This window comes from Monodelphis domestica, chromosome 1, assembly GCF_027887165.1.
Source record: "Monodelphis domestica isolate mMonDom1 chromosome 1, mMonDom1.pri, whole genome shotgun sequence".
In the NCBI taxonomy this organism is placed as follows: domain Eukaryota; kingdom Metazoa; phylum Chordata; class Mammalia; order Didelphimorphia; family Didelphidae; genus Monodelphis; species Monodelphis domestica.
The window spans coordinates 131,897,068-131,917,441 of record NC_077227.1 but is presented as its reverse complement, the minus strand read 5'-3'; the positions used below and the strand labels follow the sequence as shown (position 1 = coordinate 131,917,441).

General features: G+C 37.0%; 1 protein-coding gene across 10 annotated transcripts in view; it reads left to right on the top strand.

Moving 5' to 3' along the window:
* AKAP13 (A-kinase anchoring protein 13) overlaps positions 1 to 20,374 on the top strand; it is a 422,215-nt gene that overhangs the window by 253,823 nt on the left and 148,018 nt on the right. For 9 of the 10 annotated variants that reach the window (XR_008913836.1, XM_056806779.1, XM_056806775.1 and 6 more), the window contains exons 6-8: positions 678 to 870; positions 3,698 to 6,854; positions 10,919 to 11,040. Coding sequence is in view for 9 of the 10 variants with exons in the window: in XM_056806779.1 (XP_056662757.1) it covers positions 678 to 870; positions 3,698 to 6,854; positions 10,919 to 11,040 (3,472 nt within the window). In the remaining variant the exon portion in view is untranslated. Of the gene's footprint in view, positions 1 to 677; positions 871 to 3,697; positions 6,855 to 7,620; positions 7,944 to 10,918; positions 11,041 to 20,374 lie in introns of those variants that run through there. The other variant, XM_056806780.1, reaches the window with a different exon arrangement.

The window sequence follows — 20,374 nt, the reverse complement described above, 5'->3', positions numbered from 1 at the left end:
AACTAGTATAATGTAAAATGTAATTTAAAGCACTTTGAGTTGCTTGGAAACTGTTTCTATGTATAAAACAATGTTGAATGGTCATGTTGACAAGAACAGAATAGTCAATAGTGGTCTTTTTCTGTTTAGTTGACATTGGGAACTTGTGTGTGATAGGGTTAGGGAGGAGCTGAAAAGTGTTTCCCACTCCTAAAGGAGACCCTCCATGCATGGGACCTCCTATCTTCTCTGTCATTTGAAATCAGTCTAAGGTATCAAATAATACACAGAAGAGTCATTCTTTTATGCCATGTTTCTATGGGCAACCAAACTGAAAATCACCTTCTTGTACTTCCTCATTACTCATTAGTTAGCAGAATATTAACCATTTCAAGAACTTAAAGCTGCTTTTGATCTTAGTCTTCCTTGGGAGAGGTTCCTGGTCTCATCCCCCTCCCTTCCCTGTTAGCCTGTATGTGGCCTCTTGCACTAGTGGGCAAGGGGGTAGGGATGGCTGTGGGGATGGCTGTATATGTTTGTATGTAAGTGAAGCATGTGAGATCCCGTCACTGTGGAGCTGCTTCTGCAAAAGGTAATCAGTTAGATCAGTAATTTAAGCCAAGATCCACAGATGTAGCTTCAAGCCTTCTACCTGTCAGATATAATTTATGTATTAACCTGAGATTGTTTGCTTTCAGGGAGAATGCTGGAGAACCTGACTCTTGGAGCAGTTTGTCCTATGAAATACCTTATGGTGACTGCTCTGTGAGGCATCATCGAGAACTGGACATTTATACATTGACATCGGAATCAGATGAGGAATCTCTACACCCCCGAGACAGTCGGACAGGACAGATTTTTAAACTCATGAACATCCAACAACAGCTCATGGTGAGGAGGAATGATCCATATCTCTAGCCTTTCACTCTTTAGTAAAATTAACTTTAATTAGATTTAGGATATTGTTGTATTTACTGTATATTAGCCACTATATTAAAATAATGGAGATACAAACAGGGTTAAAAATAGCCTTTACACTCCATGAATTTCTATTTGACTTGGGGAGATAACATAAATAATACAAGAGATATAGTAAATAGCTTTTATTTATATATATATATATATATATATATATATATATAAATATAAAATGCTTTAAAGTTTGCAAAGTTGCATATGGTCTCTCATTTGATTCTCGTGACAATCCTGTGAGATAGGTATCATCATCATCATCATCATCATCATCATCATCATCTACCCCCTCCCCCCATATTGCAGATAAATAATTGAGGCCAAAAGAGATCTAGTGATTTGCTCAGGGTCTTACAGTGTTTGAGGCAAGATTTGAACTGCCTAGATAGAAGGCAGTCTGAGAGAGAAAGGCACTGAGAAAGGGCTTCCTGCAGAAAGTGGAACTTGAGCTGAGTTTTGAAGTTGAGCCAGGAATATCAGGAGATGTAAGGAGGGCTCTGGGGAGAGACATTCCAGGTATTGAGGACATCCAGTGCAAAGGCACACACAGAAACAGAGTTGGAGTGTCATATCTGGAGACTTTCTAATACTTCAACATTGCTAGATAATAGAACTTGTAGAGGGAGGAGTACAGTGTACATAAGAATTGAAAAGGATAGGAAGAGGCAGGTTGTATACATTTTAAAATGCCAAATTTATGAAGTTTAAATTTGATACTGAAGTTTTTGAAAAGATAAGCATTGGGAAATAATCAATGCTGGAAAATGATTAGTTATAAGTTTCTGGATTTTGCTGTTACATCTCAGATATAATAATGTTTTGGTCCTTATTTGATTATACCAAGCTACTTGAGCAATGACTAGATGAACTGTATTTTGTCCTGGCAGTGCTCAGAATTATATAAAAGAAATATGTTGTTTTGACTTTGAAAATTAAAATCTACAATATATTTTCTGAGATACTTAATAAAATAAAAAAATACACAAAATCAGACCATTTTGAATACTTTTTCATGTTGTGGCTATATTAAAATTGTGTTTATGAAACTGAAAAATTACCTAAAACCAACTACTTTTGGTCATTTGTCTTCTGAATGAAAATTGCTGTTAAGAAGCCAAATAGTACACACTTACGAGTTACATTTTTCATAAATGATCTGAAAAGCTAAGTTTAGGTTCTTTTTCCATCCAGGTTTTATTCAGCATTGATTTGATTTGATTTTGGAAAGCAGTTTTGCAATGATTTAATTTAGCTTTATTCAGGGCGATTGAAATACCAGAGACTTCATTCGGTAAGGCATCATTGTTCAACCCCAGCAGGCCTGGTGACTTCATTCTGTGAACATATAGTGTCTCCGCCTCTGCCCTTTCAGAATCAGGCTTATCCTAGAACAAGAATCACTTTTGTTTTTGCCTGTATGTACTCCCTGGAAACCAGGCATCTTTTTTTAGGTCTCTTTGCACAAGACAATTGACAATCCAGTTGAAACTTTGCTCTTGAAAGTGCCACAGGGATCTCTGCTGTGGATAAGGCAGAATTAGAGGAAAGGGAGGTAGAAGTGTGGATAGCCAGCTTCTTTAATATTAGAAAATCATGACATTCTTGAGTCAGCCGAATCACCTGTTTGTTTTCCAGAGACTTGATAGGTTAGATACTTTTGTTTTTTGCCACCTAATGAACTGCTGCCACTTGTGGGATTTTGACTTTAATGGCAGATCTTAGGACTCTGATTCATGTTTGTATCCTGTTGAAGGGAAGAAAGGGACGTTAAAGGCTGAAATGCTGGGTTTTCCAAAAAGGACTACTTTATCATTACCACTTTAATATTCATAACATATTTTATAATTATGTAGCTGTTTACTTTTATTAAAAGCCCTGAAAGAGAAAGGTGGTGAACATTTCCTCCTTCCCCTGATTTTGCCAGTAGGGAAATTGAGGCAATATGAGGCTGTGGAGTGGTAGACCAAATGTCGAGTCAAAAGCAGAATATACGTATTTGATTTCTTGTTCAGTGCATTGTAACACATTCATATTACCTTCATTTGAGAATGGGCGAGGCTCATTCTACATTTGAAATTTAGCATATTGGCTTTTCCTTCACCAAAAAGATGAATGATATTTGGCATTTACTACCAATGCTAAAATTTTTGGCCTGTAGTTAATGTCGTTTAATGAACAGGAATTTTTAAAGACTTTATAGCTTTTAAGATAGACTTAGGTCTACCCATGACTGCTGAAAGATGGATAGGGTGGAGCTTATTTATAGGATTAAAAGGTAATATAATACTTAAGTAAATATTTGGTGTATCCTGAAATTTGGCAAAGTGAAGTGATTTGTTTGTCTTTGGAGTATATGAAGGAACTTGGAAGTAATGTGTATCCTTTGAAGAGTAGACCTAAAGAGCATTTACCTCAGCTGTTCTCCAAACCAGTATACAGATACACATTTGTCCAAGACTTTTGGGTTAGGATTTAGTCCTACTTTTAAAATAAGCTGATATTTAATTCATTGAGTTATCTTAGTAGTTTTGAGTATCATGAGCAACTTTTAAGGCCCTGGTGATTATTCAGACGTGGGAGAGAAAGGTAAAACTAGATATAGGATAATATTGAGCTTTAGCTAAGGCTTTAGTCACCTAATAAGGTAGTGGATTCTGTCAGATCTGACTATTGCTTACATTCCCTTATGGCATGTGTAGTTTATATGTTGCAATTTATATTATTGACATTTTCTTTTGCCTTTTAGAAATCAAATCTCAGACGGAAAGAGGACCATATCCCCTTAATGAGAGCATCTCAAGACCCTCCACCTGCTCAGAGAGTCCTGGATATGGATGACCAAGTTCTTCCCTGCATTGAAGCTCCTTTAGAAGATCAGCAACTTGGAGTCATGGACAACCCTGACCACACAGAGGACCTAGTTAGATTGGATGTAAAGTCAAGTGATCTTTCAAACTTGATGAGCAAAGGGAACACAGATTGTTCCTGTAAGAGGAAAGATAAAAACCTGGAGATAAAAAAAGAAATGGAGCCAGGACCATTTATAGTCTCTGAGATTGTATCAGAGGTATCAGAGAAAGAGAGATGCCTACAGAATACACTTGCTAGCACAGATAACACAGAAGACCTTCCATCCTGTAGAAACACAGATGAGGAAACTGGAATAATATCTCTTGGAACCATTTTAGATGATGAACATATGAATATTGGAGATGGTGCCACAGAGGAAGTACATATCAGTGAACAAAATGAAGACCAAACTGTCCCTGGGGCTGAAGGGGTCACTACTTCAGAAGCAACAGAAAAAGTAAAATGTGATCTCACAAACTCTGAGGCTACTTGCCTGAAGAGTCTGTGTAAAAGACAGGAAAGTAAGACTGGTGGACTTAATAAGAGCTCCAGTGTCAGCATAGCTGAGACCCATGATACAGAAAGAAACAGTGACTCTGTGGAGGAACCCAGTGTTTCAAATGGCATTGCTTCTCCAGGTTCCTTAGACAGCAGTGACCATGTTCAGACTTCACCTATACTTGGTAAAGGAGAAACCATTACTAAAGAAACTGTATCAGGAACTGAAACTTCAAGCAGAAGTAACAAAGAGAACTCTGAACTTGTAGCAGAGAACCAGGGTTTGGAGGATCAACACCCCCCCATCATTTTATCTTTATTAAAAGGTCAAGAAGAGAGATTGCAAGAGTTAGAAGTGGATTCTTCTTTATCAACCATGTGTGAAGCAGTCTCACCTTCTGATTCAACTTTACCCTACCCAGAAAAAGAACTGGTTTTGAACCAGACCTCAAAAGGCAGTTCAGCTCAAGACCAAGATCAGGAAATTGAATCAGCCATCTGTTGCACAACGGAAGAAGACAAATTTAGTTTTGATTCTGTACGTCAACAGAATTCTGTGACTTCTTGTGGAGACCTGGAAGCAGAGAGCAAGGATGGCAAACCAGTCCTGGCCAAGAACCTGAAGAGAAATTCACCAAATATACCTGCTGAGGGTAAAACAAAAGAGTCATGTTTGAGTGAGGGAATCTCTGATCCTAGAGAAGATAACCAGGGGTCTCAAGTGCCCTGCTCCATAGCAATTTTAAATAAAGATAACCTAGCACAGGATTTAGCACTGGATACTCCTTTAGCATTCAGCCAGAAATTATTTTCACCTCCTCATTCAGCCTTGAGTGAAGCAAAAGAAAGTGTTATACCCAATCAGGCAATGACATCTGAAAATCATGTTGCTCAGCCAGATGGGCAATGGGTTAAATCTATAACTGAGGATGATGTGATTTCTTTTGTTCCCTCCCAGCAAGAAAAGGGAACAGCAACTCCTGAAAAAAAGACAGAAGAACCTAGCTGTGATGCTTCACTAGAGCTTTGTGTGCCCAACAGGCTGCTGACAGAGGACGACTCGGGGATCCTGTCATCTTTTTTTCCTGCTCCTCAGCCAAGTATGGGGAATTTCAGTTCTGTAGAAAGGGACATTGGGGTTGAAAGCCTTAATGACAAGACAGTGGGTGCATTAGAAACCGTTTCGTTGGCACCTACTGAAAGGAAAACCCCTTTGCCTGCTGATTCAGATTTGTCCAGAGTAGACAGGGAGCCAGTGGGACCAGAAGGCGCTATGGCTCAGGAACCAGATAAGGAGAATGAAGCAGCCACTTGTTCTATTACTAAAGACAATGCATGTTGTTTAATTTCCCGGCCAAAAGAGGAGACGCCACCTCCTGGGCAAGAGGCATCAGGGTTTGGTGATCAGCCTGCCTTAGCCTCATGTGCTAAGGGCAAAATACTTACATACACTAATAATTCAGCGGGCACACCCTCTGCCATTCTCATTGCAGAATCTGAACAAAACAAGGAAGTGGCTGCAAAAGTTTCACTGCGAGCTGAGCAAAGCACAGCTGTACAGTGCCAGGTACCATCAGAAGCTGGTTTATCTACAGACGTTCAGGGAACGTGGGACTCTAGAGAATGCAGCTTGCTATTACCAGCAACGACAGACAAAACCGAAGCTGACCTAGGACAAGATGGATCTGAGGCTTGTTCCAGGGAAAAGACAGCCACAAAACCTGAAATAAAAGAGTCTCAGTCCTCTTGTGAAGAAAGTGGAAATGTAACTGTGGGTTCCAGAGAGAATGCTACCCAGGATCCTTTGGGGTCTGGTGGCCACCAAGATGTTCTGGGGCAGAAACATATGGCAGACCAAGAGGATGATATAATGTCAGGCCTGCCAGGAGCTTCACCAGAAGGGGAGGTCCTAGAGAAGAGAACTGTAATCCCAGACATGCTGCCTGCTAGTCAGGAGAAAGGAGAGGCAGATGAAATCATCCTCACAACAAAACATTTGAAGGAAGTGGAGGTAGACAGTGTGGTACCAAGGGCATTTCTGCAGCCCATTGCCGAGGAACTGCCCTATGAGAATGACGTCAGTGGGGACACCAGGCCCTTGGCTATTGAGGGAGTCACCACTCCTTGTGTGGACAAAACTCCGGAAACCTTTCCTGATGGGCTTGGGGCTGAAGAAAGGACAGGCTCCCAAAATGTTCCTTCCCAGAGTCTACCCACTCAGGCCAATGCTCCAAATTCTCTGGAGAAAGAAAGCCTGATAGAGGAGGCTGCTAACCACTTGGTGGAAGCTATTCTTAAAAAAGTGAGAGCTACAGATGAGGTGGTTGCTGTGGGAAAGAGCAGTAGCCCTCAACAGTCCCATTCTCCTGAGTCAGACTCAGTCATTGAGGAGCTAGAGAAAACTGCTGCTGCTGCTGCTGCAGAATCTTGCATGACTCCAGGAGATGCATCTACTAATAATGGAGAATCAGTTGTGAACTCAGACATTCAGACAGCCAAAGGAGAGAAGCAGGAAAAGGTACCTGAACACTCCCAGGGACCTGAACCTATGGCAGGTAAGCAGGCTGAAATGGGGAGTTGATAGAAAATTTGAAGAGCAATTGTTCCACGTGTCTCAGATGTGGCAGTCAAATGTCATGCATTTTTTGTTATTCATTATGTAAAATTAATCAATATTCATACAGTCATAGCTGTACATAAGAGATTTTGCTTTAGCCTAATTAGCAAGATGGATAAAAAACTCTGAATGGTTTGGCTGCCTTTAACTGTTATTTCTTATGCCTCATCCACATATGAACCCTGACATTTTCTAACCTGAGAAAAGTGCCTGAGTGACAGACGCATTGAGCCCAAATTGGACTTCTGCAAAAGTTTTATTCCCAAGATATATCTACTTTTTTCCAAGACAATTATTAGACTGTACTTGTGTTTGGAGTATTTAAAATGAAGCTGCAAAGAAGTGTTGGGAATAGCATCTTCATGGATATGGAATTGACTTGTTTCCCATCTCACTTTAGATTTAGAGAAAATAGCTGGGATCACAGAGAAGTTTCTTTATAATAGTAACAGCTGTTAAGTGTCCTTACAGATTAGCAAGCAGTTCAGCTTCCTAAATGGTGGTATTAGGTCACTGTAGGAATCAAAGAGGGAAGAACAGCAGTAAAGCACCCTCCTCTTCCTGCCTGTGAAGAAAACCTCCAGTCACATTGCCTGTTGACTTAATGCAACAGTCCTGGAATTCAGAGCTTTATACAGTGGGTAGGGAGGGGGGTTCCCTGCACAGGATTTCCGCTGAGCCTCATCCTTTGAGTGTGCTGTCATAGGGCAAACCTTGCGTCCACTTATCTCGGTGCAGCAGCTGCAGGGAGCAGATTGCTCACATGGCGACCACTTCCATCGATGGGTAACCATGTCCAGAAACAGTAAATAGAAACCACCGATCAGTGGAAAGGAGCCAATTCAGGATAACCTCATGTATTTGCGAATTGGGACGAAAGTGGAAGCAGAGGACAGTTTTACCTCTTGAGATCATGAGGCCAGTTTGATTCAGACTTTCGCCTTATCACCTGTTGCTCGGCACAGAAGAGAAGAACTATCTTTGTTCTGGCTAGACGTTGTTTATTTTTGCTCTTAAGAATTCCTAGGTAAGAAGTGTTCTGCTATATTTTCCCCCCTGGGATATTGAAAATGACAAACAAAAATGGAGTGGGTAGAGGTAGAATATAGAAGAAGGAGCTAATGTCATGTCAAGCATTAGCTGTGATCATTATTGTAGTAATACTTAACAGCTGCTTTCCCTCTAGGGAAGGTTTTTCTCCTTTCTGGTTTTTAATTTGTGACAGAATGTGTATGTTCCAGATATTTTGGAGGTTTCAGGTTTTGAAAGTTTTGTGGAAGTTTTCAGATATAGAAATGGAAAATTGTTGGCTGCTATTTCAGGACTTATAATATGAATCAGAAGCAGTCTTAAAAATAAAAAAATTAAAAAGGAGGCTATTTTGGGGGATTTGGCTGGTTGACATTTCACTAGAACAGGAGGGGCTGTAAGCTGATGCCTGAGTGTTCATTACTTTTGAGTACTGCTTCTTAGGACACATGGATTGGAATTACTGCTTTTTCCAGCTCAGTGACTAACATTTAAAATGAAGAGTGACTGAGCTACATTGGTTTTTCACATATTTCCCTATGTGTGGAAATAATAAAGAGAAAACCTGGGGTGGGGGGTTTAGGCAAGAATTAAGGGTGAGCAGAAAAATGAAAGTTGTGTTGTTAATAATCCAGAAAGAGAAAAGATCCCAAGAAGTTATTTTAAGAGAAAGCTTTAAGTATAAAAAGTAGATATATAAATTTGTAAAGGTAGAGACTTGTTTGACCATAGGGAAGGTATATTTTTAGTTCTATGCCAATCTTAGTTATGGAAATAAATAACCAGTAATGAGAGAATTGCCACTTCCTTCTTGGAATAGGGAAGTATTATGGATCACATGCTATTTCTGAAGTCAGGCAGCTAAATTTGATCTAAAAGTAAGGAAGGTTGTTAGACAATTCATTAGAAGGTCATAGAATTACTTATCTTGTGGAGATTTAAGTATGGCAAAGTTAAAAGGTTCATATTCTCGTCAACTGTTGTATACATTGGTTTGTGTTGTCATGCCATTCTTTAGAAGACCAATTAGAAACTTATTTAAATGGGGGAAAACAAAAAGGAAAACCCCACAAATTTCCAGCTATAGAGAAGAGGTGTAAACATTTTCCTAGGATGTGCCTTGGAAATTGGATGGTGTATGATTGGCCCAGATCAGTATTATAGTTTAAGTTTCAATATACATTGACTATCAGTTTATAGTCATGACTGGTGGCTACTTGCCATGGTAGATACATGTTTTCAGTTGATAGGTGTAGCTAAGTGCTGAATCAAACCTAAAAGATCGTTCTCTGTCTCTGTCTCTCTCTCTGTCTGTCTCTCTGTCCCTCATAAAAAAATCATTCACCCATGATTTCATCAGTAAATATAAGTTAAACATTTTCAATGGTTACTTTTTCCCAAGATACACATCTAAATACTGTATACGTTTTCATTTTGTTAGACTTCTAAACTCCAAGAGACTTAGCTTCCCTAGGTGAAGGATAGAGTATATGCTCATTTCCAATAGTGTTGTATGAAATTTTGCTACAGGCATGTCTATGTAAGTTCACAATGTGTGTTTTATATGCATATCTTCACATACACTAACATCATTTGTCTCATTTTGGTGTAATGTTTTTGAATTATTTCAGGGATTGACAGAATAAAATCTCAATACAAATTTTCAGATTAAGACAATTTCCATGTTCATAGAGTCCCATCTCCCTTCAGGAGTGTGACTTTAGTAATAAAGTTTTTATGCTGAATTAACAATCAAGAGTTTTCCATGTGAAATTATAGCCTCTAAGGTGTTGTCTATTCTAATAGTCATCTATTCATTTTTGGACTATCAAGTTCAATTCTTGTCCATTTACCCATCCCCTGTAAGAAAGTGTCAGAATCCTAAAATTTTCAGGGGTATCATTTGATCATCTTCCTGATTTGTTTGACCCAAGTAGTGATAAATGGTAATAGTAGCCACTGCTATTTGTGAACTATAACAGTGTACCCTGTTGAACATAGTCTATGGTCTCTGAAATGATATTGCTAGTTTTTTTCCCCCATTCAATATCCAGTATTTCTATAATATTGACTGTTAACCTGAAGACAAGGGAGTAGTTCTTTAGTGGTCAAGGAAAATACTTAAATGGTTATATCTCAAGAAGAAAACATGCAAAATGTGCCTCTCAAACTTACTATACCAAGCAGTGAAATTATAATTGTGTCCCTTTCATACAGCTTTTTGGTTTTGTGAAGTTAGGACATGAAAGACAAAATCAGTTACTATGGTATCTTTTAACTATTTCATATGTATAAGATAGCAGTATAATGGATTGATCTGTGTGTGTAACCATCATAGAATAGAAAAGACTCAAACTATCTCAAGTTTTGTCTTGAGACCACTGTTTTTGCTCTCTTTTCTTGTGTGTGTGCAAATATCTGTTGCCTTTCCAAATGGTGGTAGATGTGGTTACATCATTTTAGAAATTTATCTATTTGTATCCCTAGCACTTAGCATAGTGCCTGGTAGATAGCATGGGGCTCAATAAATACTTGTTGATTGATTGATTGTTGTTTTCTCAAACCAAATGAGAGGGGCCTTATTTTTCATGAAAAGTAAACAGTAAAAATCATCAAACATTAAAGTGCCAACTATATTCCCAATAAAACTATATTCCCAATAAATAATTCATTAGGCACTGGTGTTACATCTATATTTTCAGCTAGTGCTGTCTCCAAATGTGTTAAATTTTCTTCATGAGCAGACTGCATTCCCATGGTTTGTTTTGGTCAGGTACAGCTCTACAACTGTTTGGAAAAATGAGCAGCCTTATAGTGTCAAAAACAAGTCCATCTGCTGAAAGAATACTTTTTTATTTAAAATAAAAGTAAAAACAACTCAAATAAATGAAAGTAGCTGCCTGGTGTGTAAATAGAAAGGCAAAGGAATCTGATTTTCAAAAGCACTTTACAAACCCCTTGTGTCTCTTTCAGAAATGCCAGATATGAAAGCTGAAGATGAAATGGATTTTCTGGAAAATTCCAGGGAGGACTCAGTTTCTGAAGAAATGGATGTAGCTAAGCATAAAATAAAGCCCAGGATAAAGGCCCAGACGGTAAGTGGTATTGATAAAGCTCTATGGGAACAAAATATAGTTTGGTTAATTATTAGCCTGGTCTGTTGATTTCAATTTATTGTCTTGTCATCTATTTTTTCCTGTGGACAGTGGCATCTCTTTTGGACTTCTCTTATTCTATTATTGATGTGAACAAACAATGGTAGAGCTAAGCTTTCATGACCCATATCTTCCACAGTAAAGTTTTATCATCTAACATGAATCCTTCAGAAATTTTATTGGAAAGAACTTTTTTTCTGCACTATTTACATTTCTCCAAACAGGTCATAATTCTAAGTTTGACAGAGTGAGAAGTATTAGAAAATAATCCATATAGGAAGTATAAAATCTTATTGGGTTAACTCCTTTTAACTTCTGTTTTCTCTGTCTCTATGTAGAAACCTTTGACAAAAATGATATTAAAAGTTAAAAAATAAATAATAGAAATGTCTGAAATAAAGTGCCATTTTTAGTGATGGAAAATTGAAAGGCTTGGGGAGTATTTTGGTTTTTTTAAAATTCATTGATGCTTTTATTATTCTTAAGGCCCTGGGATTTGGGTAAAACTTTTGTAAAACTTACATTTTGAGAGAAAAAAATTTTGAAGTTTAAAGCTGAGGCCCTTTTGGTCCAACAGAAATCATTAGAAAGATTGATATCTTAAAATTAAGCTTAAATAGTGCTGCCATTCAAGCAACTTCATCTTTAGCTAGAGATGCTACTCCATTAAATATTTCTTTTGTAGGTGTTTACATGAATTTTACTCCTTGAGTTACCAGAGAAAGTTAACAAGGACTATACTAGTTTGTTTCTCCAGTGTGTGTACTCTAGGAGACAAGTGTTAATTTATTGTGCTGTAAGGTGCTGACTCTTCTAATCTATCCCTTATTATAGATAATACTCATGACTAATCCATGGGTGTCTACCTGTACAGCAGGAATTATTTCAGACCAAAGTTGCTTTTGCCCTGGAAAAGAAAGGATACACCCTTTGTATATATCTATGTGTTCTCTGTGTTTGTCTCTGTCTCTGTGTGTGTATGTGTGTGTGTGTGTGTGTGTGTGTGTGTGTGTGTGTGTGTGTGTGTGTCTGTCTCTCTCTTTCTCTCTCTCTCTCTCTCCGCACGCCTCTCTCTCTCTTTCTCGCTCTCTCTCTCTCTCTCTCTCTCTCTCTCTCTCTCTCTCTCTCTCTCTCTCTCTCTCTCTCTCTCGCTCTCGCTCTCTCGCACACACACACACACACACACACACGTTTTCAAAAGCATCTCAGTGTAGTGATTGGAGGAAAAGCCTAATGTTCTTGAAATCTGTATCTCTCATGCATTCTACCCAAACTTTCAAAACTGAACCAAGGTGACTAAATTCAACCTGACATTTTGCCCTGGACACTTCTTCTAAAGAAGATAGCCATCTTTTTCCTTGGTTCCCTTTACAGAAACAAAAAGTAAAACGAAAGAAATAATCAACCCAGCTTTTTGCTTTAAGTATTTGGTGATGATGGTTCTTTCCATAGTGGGACATTATGTCTTATTTTTATAAAGGAAAAAATGGGACATGGGAGGTCATGTGATTCTCTCAAGGCCAAGCACAGATGAGATGAGAATTCAGTAGGTTAGCTGGCCCCAATGATTGCACAAGCAGATCTCTCTCTCCTTGAATTTTCATCCACTTTGTTAATGGCTGTTGTCTATAAGATGAGCTCTACAATATATGTTAGGTTATATCCATAGTATCTGTTTTGTGTCTGTCTGCATATTATGCTGATTGAGACAGCAAATGTTAGTAAGACTTGGAGAAGGAAGATTCTAAATAGTTGAGGCTTTCTGTATTCACCAGCCTGCTACAGCAAAATAATATCTGACAGCTTTCTTTTCTTCCCTGTTGCTCTGCCAAACCACAACCAACTTATTCTTATTGCTGTACATTGAAGGGGGTACTCTTCTGTTTATGTGCATGGAGCCTTAACATATTTTCCCCCCAAAGCAGATTTTTATATTAACTCTTTGCACTGACATAGTTTCAGGAAATCAACAGGGTGGAATATGTAGATGCCTGTTTTGGATATAGGCATTAAGAGAATGAAACTGTGTTGAAGTGTGTGGGTGAGGGGTGATCATAAATGTGTGTGTTTTTTAAGTCCATGTGAAGGAATCTGGAAGAGAAAAGTAATGGGTATGCTATTAACTTATTAACATAACTTATGAGACCTCCTTCTAGTTAACTTATCTAGAGTCAACTTCCTTATTCATAAAATGAAGAAACAGATTAGATTAGCTAAAAGATCACTTCCACTTTTAGGAATTCTTCTGCCCTTACAGTAGAGAGTCAACTGAATTGTGGGTGGAGTAGCATTGGTTTAATATCATGTAATCCACTCTTCCTGACACATGTTCTCTCCATGTGTTGGCCTTAGGAATAAAAGGCCACTCATTATTTCATTGAATCACCCTGTCCAAATGTGATGCACAGAAAGAAGCTAAAATTCCTTACTAGCTTGAGAAACTGTGATGTAGCCTAATTTATACCAGCTAGCTCATGAATTAATAGGACAGCTTCCCACTTAATTTAGCCTTTTGAGGCAGCCTCTTTACTTTGTGTCCTTTGGGGAAGTGAATGTAGGTTGTGGAAAGGAAAACTGAAGCAAGTATACGTGATCTATTTGTTTGCTGTTAAAATGGATTTTCTGGAATTTAAAATGAGCCAAATTTATAGTAGATATTGAAAGTTTTTTTTTCTTTTCTTAAATTGTTTGTTGGGTAAAACTGGAAATAAGCCTTTTTGAGGTCATAAATGCTGTAAATTTAAATTCATGAAAAAAATTACAAAGGTACTTCCAAAGTTAATGTTTGATATGTACTTAGTGTGAGCATGTGTAAATGTTAAATCCTCTAGGTTTTTTTCCTTTTTTTTCCAAACTTTTATATTTTGTCTTATCAATATTAAGTATCAATTCTTAGGCAAAAGAGCAATAAGGGCTAGGCAATTGGAGTTAAAAGTGACTTGCTCAAGATCATACAGCTAGGAAGTGTCTGAGCTCAAATTTGAACCCAGGTCCTCCCAAATTCAGGCTTGGTACTTTGTCTACTGTGCCATCTAGCTTCCTACCTCTACGATCTTGAGCTAAATTTCGTTGTTTGAGGTACACCTTTCAGATTTTGAGAGAAAAATATACATGAAAATGACAACAAATAGCCATCACAATATTGTTGAAACTTTGTTTGTACTATAATGCTATTATTATTCGCTGTTATTCAGTGATTGATAATATTATGTAATAAATTGTTGATTTGGAGGTTCTTTATCTTTCTTACTGCTTCCTCTTTATTTTCTTTATCTAATTATTTATACCTAGTTTTGCCATTTCAGTTAAGATCCTACCTCATCTCTCTCTCTCTCTCTCTCTCTCTCTCTCTCTCTCTCTCTCTCTCTCTCTCTCTCTCTCTCTCTCTCTCTCTCTTTTTTTTTTTGGTATATTTTTATTGGATCCATTGTATATATTATACATGTTCCTAAAACATGTCAAGGAAGGCTGCTCTTTGAGCTAATGTTTTAAGAAAACAAGACACATCCATTCACATAGTAGGTTGCATTATTTGAATAGTGCTTCAGTATTATTAGAGTACTTAGGGCTGGGAGAGATCTTTGAAATTACCTTGCCCCTTTGTTTTACAGATACTAAAACATGAATACAGAAAGGCAGCTAATTAAATAATAGAACTAAAATAAAAAGCCAAGTTATTTGATTCATAGCCCCCTGTTATTTCTACTGCCAGAGGCCATAACCTGGGATCTGTGAACTCTTAAAAAAATAGATAGATAGATAGATAGATAGATAGATAGATAGATAGATAGATAGATAGATAGATAGATGGATAGATGGATAGATGGATAGATAGAAAACGGCAATTCAATATAATTGGTTCCCTCAGTAATTGGGTATATTTTATTTTATACATTTAACACATTATACTGATTTTCTCCAGGTTCCCAAGAGAGACTTTGTCCTAAAAAAGATGAAGACCCTCTATATACCATGCTAATTTTAAGGATAATAGAGGAAAGAAAAATAATTATTTGCAATTGTTTAGGTTAAATGAGAATTTACTTTAAAGTGATATTCTTTTTTTAAATAACCTTTACCTTCCATCTTAGAATCAATACTGTGTGTTAGTTCCAAGGCAGAAGAATGATAAGGACTAGGCAATAGGGATTATATGACTTTCTCAGGGTCACATAGCTAGGAAATATCTGAGGCCAGATTTGAAACTCAGACCTCGCTTCTCTAGGCCTGGCTCTCAGTCCATGTAGCCACTCAGCTGCCCCCTGAGGTAATATTCTTAAAATCTTTAGATTATGCTAAGCTTTAATTTAATTTTGCTAAATTGACCTCTTTTCGAGGACCAAGATTTTAAAAACCGCCCTTTGTTTCCTAAGAAATGATAATAGGGAGCAGTAAGAAAACATATTTAGTTTGGAATCAGAAGTTGCTGTTAAAGATATGAATATAGTAAGTAAAATCTTTTGGAATCTGTTCTTACTTTAATTTATTTTATTTGTTGAAAAGCAAGAAGCTATCTTGCTATACACTTATTTAGAAAGATGGTTCTAGAATCATCTGATGCAAACCACTACTGCTATGTTTCTTTTGTAGAGATTCAAGTTTCCATTAAAAACATTAAAAAAAATTTAAGGTCAACTTTATTTAAAAGTTTCATTCTCAGAGTTTAGTTAAAGGCATCACTAATATGTTTTGCAAATGCTTTGTGAATAAGTTTATTATTAGCCATATGGAACAGATACTTTGGTATAAGTTGATCTTAAATCTAATTTTCCCCTACTGTTTTCTAATTTTCCCAGCAGTTTTTGTCAAATAGTGAGTTCTTGTTCTAAAAGTTTGTCTCTCTGGGTTTATTATGCACTATCTTGGTGAGGTCATTTACCCCTTGTCTATTCCATTGATCCACCCTTATATCTCTTGACCAGTAGCATATTGTTTTCATGATGACTGCTTTGTAGTACAGTTTAAGGTTGGGTATTGCTAGGACCCTATCCTTCCCATTTTTTTCTTCATTAGTTCCCTTGATATTATTGGTCTTTTTTTCTTCCAGATGAATTTTGTTAAAATTTTTTCTAATTCTATAAAAATGTTTCTTGGTGGTTTGATAAGTAAGGCACTGAATAAGTAAATTAGTGTGGGTACAATTGTCATTTTTATTATATTAGCTTGTCCTACCTAGAAATAGTTAATGTTTTACCAATTGTTTAGATCTAGTTTTATTTGTGTGAAAAGTGTTTTGTTGTTGTGTTCATTTAATTTCTGAGTTTGTCTTGGCAGATAGATTCCAAAATATTTTCTATTGTCTAGAGTGATTTTAAGTGGAGAAGCTGTTGAGTTTTCATTTTATTGTCAGTAATTCCCTCCTATGATAAAGGATGGAAAGTTTTGCAATTTGCAGACCTTTCCATCCTTTATCACACTCCCAAGGGATTCATTTGGCTCTTAAAAGAAGAGGACCTCTGACCAACCAAGTCTTTTTAGGTCTGAACTTAGAACTAGGAGCAATTACAAAGAAACTTACTCTTTTTTTTCCCTTAATTCTTTTTAATGTTATTTTATTTTTTCCTCAATTATATGTAAAAACAGTTTTTAAACTTTGTTTTGTTTTTAAAATTTTTAGTCAATTTATCCCCTCCCTCTATGTGACAGCAAGTTGTCTGATATAGATTTTACATTTGGAATTCTATATGTGCAAATCAGTCATTTTTTGGAAGAGAATTTGAACCCCCCCCCCCCCCAAACCAACCCTAAAAATGAAGAAAGTGAAATATAGTGTGTTTTGTATTTAGACTCCATCAGTTCTTTCTTGGGAGGCAGATCTCCTTTACTCTTAATGCATGCATTCTCCTTCCCCCAAAATGGAAGAACTCCCAGCGAATTACCTAATGGCTTCTGCTGTTATTTTTGTTGTCCATTTCTTTTGGACCCTCCCTTTAATTTCACTGATATAGGAAACTTATCCTACTATGCAGATTGCTACTTGCTCTTTAACTTAAATTCTGAGAGAGCCTTCTGGAGTCCTGGGACATCAGTTTATACCAGATCTAGGACTTATGTCTTCTTGACACCAAATCCAACCCTCTCTCTACTGTACTGCACTCCTGCTGTTCTTAAATTCCTAGAATATAAAGATCTAGGAAAGATATTTTTTCACAAACAGCAGTTAAATACAACGATCATTTGTAAAACAACCACAACAGTATGAGGAAATTAGATTACTGAACATGTCCTTGAATATTTTTAGTTTTTTTAATATGAAGCCTACATTTCTAAGTGTGATGGAATGAAATTGAGAAGTGTTGGAGTTGTTAGCATTTTAAACTCCAGCTCAAAAAGTTAGCATGAGGAATTGTTGACAGTAGCACTTTCTTGTAAAGGACAGTGCTTTAATTAATTTTTTCTTGAAATTTTGCTATAAGTTTTTGATCTTTGCATATATTTTAGTACTATATTTTTTCTTTTGTAGGACTACTGAAATATACTTGGAATGATAAACCTTGGGGTACATATCTATCCAAAATTTTATTATTCTTGGGCTAAGAATCAAATTCTCTTCTATGTGTTATAGCCATCTTTTTGTACATTTTCTTCCACCCCCTCCCCTTTTAAAATCTCAGGGGGACACATAATGAAATTTTTTGCCTAAACCAGAAAAGATAAACATCTAGTGTAGATTTGCCTAATAGCTTTCTATAGATAATTTATGGTTAAAAATGTGGTCCTGTCTCTGTCCCTCTGTTTATCCATCTGTCTTTCTGTCGGCGCCCCCCCCCCCCTTTATTCTTTCTTGCTTTGTACATTAAGGCATTTGGATTGTTTGGGGGGGGGGTGTTGAGAACAGTGGTCCTTCTTATTTCTTCCTTTCTCTCTGTCTATACGTGAAAAAAAGAAGAAAGCAGACTAGTTAAGATTTGTTCAGTATTTTTGTTTTCTCTTAGACCATTTAACTCAGGTGGTTCCCATATCCCATATTTAAAGATAAATATTGCATTTTTTGTTATGTATGTCAGTTCCTACATTCCAAAACAGATGTATCTTCCACAACCTGGGATTCCATTGCTTTTGAGATGCTAGTACCAGATAGTACTGGAGAAAAAGAAGAATAAGTATGAAATTATTAAAATTAAAAATAAGTATGAAATTGTTCAGAGTTGTTATACTTACTTCTAAGTAGCCTGCCCACATGCTTCTCTAAGGGGTGATTGCTATTTTTTTGCTTTTGGAAAGAGGACCCCTTCTTTATGGAAGAAAAGTTAAAGAAAAATATTCATTCTGTTTCCAAAAAGGGTTTAGGCCCTAGGGCCTATAGATCTTTGATTTTTGTCAGTGACTCATTCTTTGCATGGTCTCCCATGATGATCATCCTTGATGTCTTGCTGCCATGTAGGAGAATGTGAGACTGTGGGCTACATTTCATTTGGAGAACAATGCTCTATTTTGTCCATTTTTCTTATGTGTTATCACTGACCCACCAAAAGTCATGAAGGACAGTGGTTAGAAAACATGGGTACATATGACAATAAATTTATAACTGGAAGTAATCTCAGAAGTCTGTCCAACTCCTTCATTTTATTGATTAATAAAACTGAGATAGAGAAGTTATGTGACTCCCCCAGGATCACACAGTTTGTCAGCATCCAAAGAAAGAGTTTAAGGTCTGTTTTCATCTTTCTAAGTAGTGTTCTTTCCACTTCTCTGGATGCTCCTTACTATCTCTATCCTGTTGATCTGTTCCATAACCTGAAATTTTAATTTCATTTGTTTATTCACTTAATTGATATTTATCAGGTGCCTACTGCATCCCCAACACTTATTACTGAGTGTTTCTGGGTAAGTCACTTAACCTATGTCTTCCAGAATTTTCTCATTTGTAAAATAGGAACAAGAACTGCAACTACTTCTTAGAGCATTTATAAATGAGGCAATACTTTTAAAGTACTTGGCAATTCTTAAAGTGCTACATAAACATAAGTTGCTATCATCATCATCATCATCATCATCATCATCATCAAATAAATGGAAGATGTATATGAAATAAATGAATAGTGATTGAGGGGAGCATTAAAAAGTGAGGATATCAGAAAAGCAGTTACACTTGAGCTAATCCTTAAAGTAATTATTCCAAGATGTGAAGGGGGAGGAAACAAGTGCCTACAATATTGGGAGTTCTTTGCTAAGTAATTTACAAGTATTATCTCATTTGAGACTCACAACAACTGTGAGGTAGGTGCTTTCATTAGGAAACTGAGGCAGACAGAGTTGACTTTCCCAGGACCACACAACTTAATAAATCCAGTCTGAGGCTGGATTTGAAGTCAGGTCTTCCTAACTCTTAAGATCCAAACTCTATCCACTTGTGCCACTTAGCTAAAAGGTGAGAGGGAGACCATTCTAGGCATGAGACAAGGAGATGAAATGCTACATATAGCCTATTTATTGACTGTTCAGCCCATATTATTTTTTTAACCCTCATCTTCTGTCTTAGAATCAATACTATGTGTTGGTTCCAAGGCAAAGGAGCAGTAAGGGCTAGGCAATGAGGGTTAGTTAGGAAGTGTCTGAGGCCATATTTGAATCTTGGTCTTCCTGTCTCTAGACCCGGCTCTCAATCCACTTAGCCACCTAGCAGCTCCCTCAGCAGATATTATTGGATATTTAGTTATATGACCCCTAAATGTAATTTTCCCCCAGGAGATTATATAAGAAATTATTTTGTTTTTCTTCCTTGCCCTGATATAATACTGTGTATCATGCTTAATATTTTGTTGGTGTGTCATCCTCTGCCAGCCTAACGTCTACCAAATATAGAGACAATATCTTATCTAAACTTTGGATCTTCCTCACACTTTAGCTCACAGTTGTTTTATAATGAATGTTTATTGGATTATTAAGTATATACTATTTATTTTGGTATGGGGAATAGGAGGATAGTAGGCATGGTTCCCTTTACTCAAGTAATTCACTTTCCTACATATATCTGAATAACTACATAATAAAGCCACATATATGTCATAAAATTTGTAAAGTGAATTGGTGAAAGGAGATAACTTTTATAATTCTTTCAAATACAGTACATCCAATAGTCCACAAATATTGGGTAAATATCCCTGGGGAGCCAGGTATAGATGTAGATTCAGTGCCCTTCCTGAGGATCTTTTAAAGTACCACATGTAGCATTAACAGTTCAGTAGCCAATTCAAAGAGCTTAACATTTAGAGAGGTTCTGAGATATTTTGGTAATGTCTGAGGACAGAAAAGTAGAATGTATCTTGAAGCA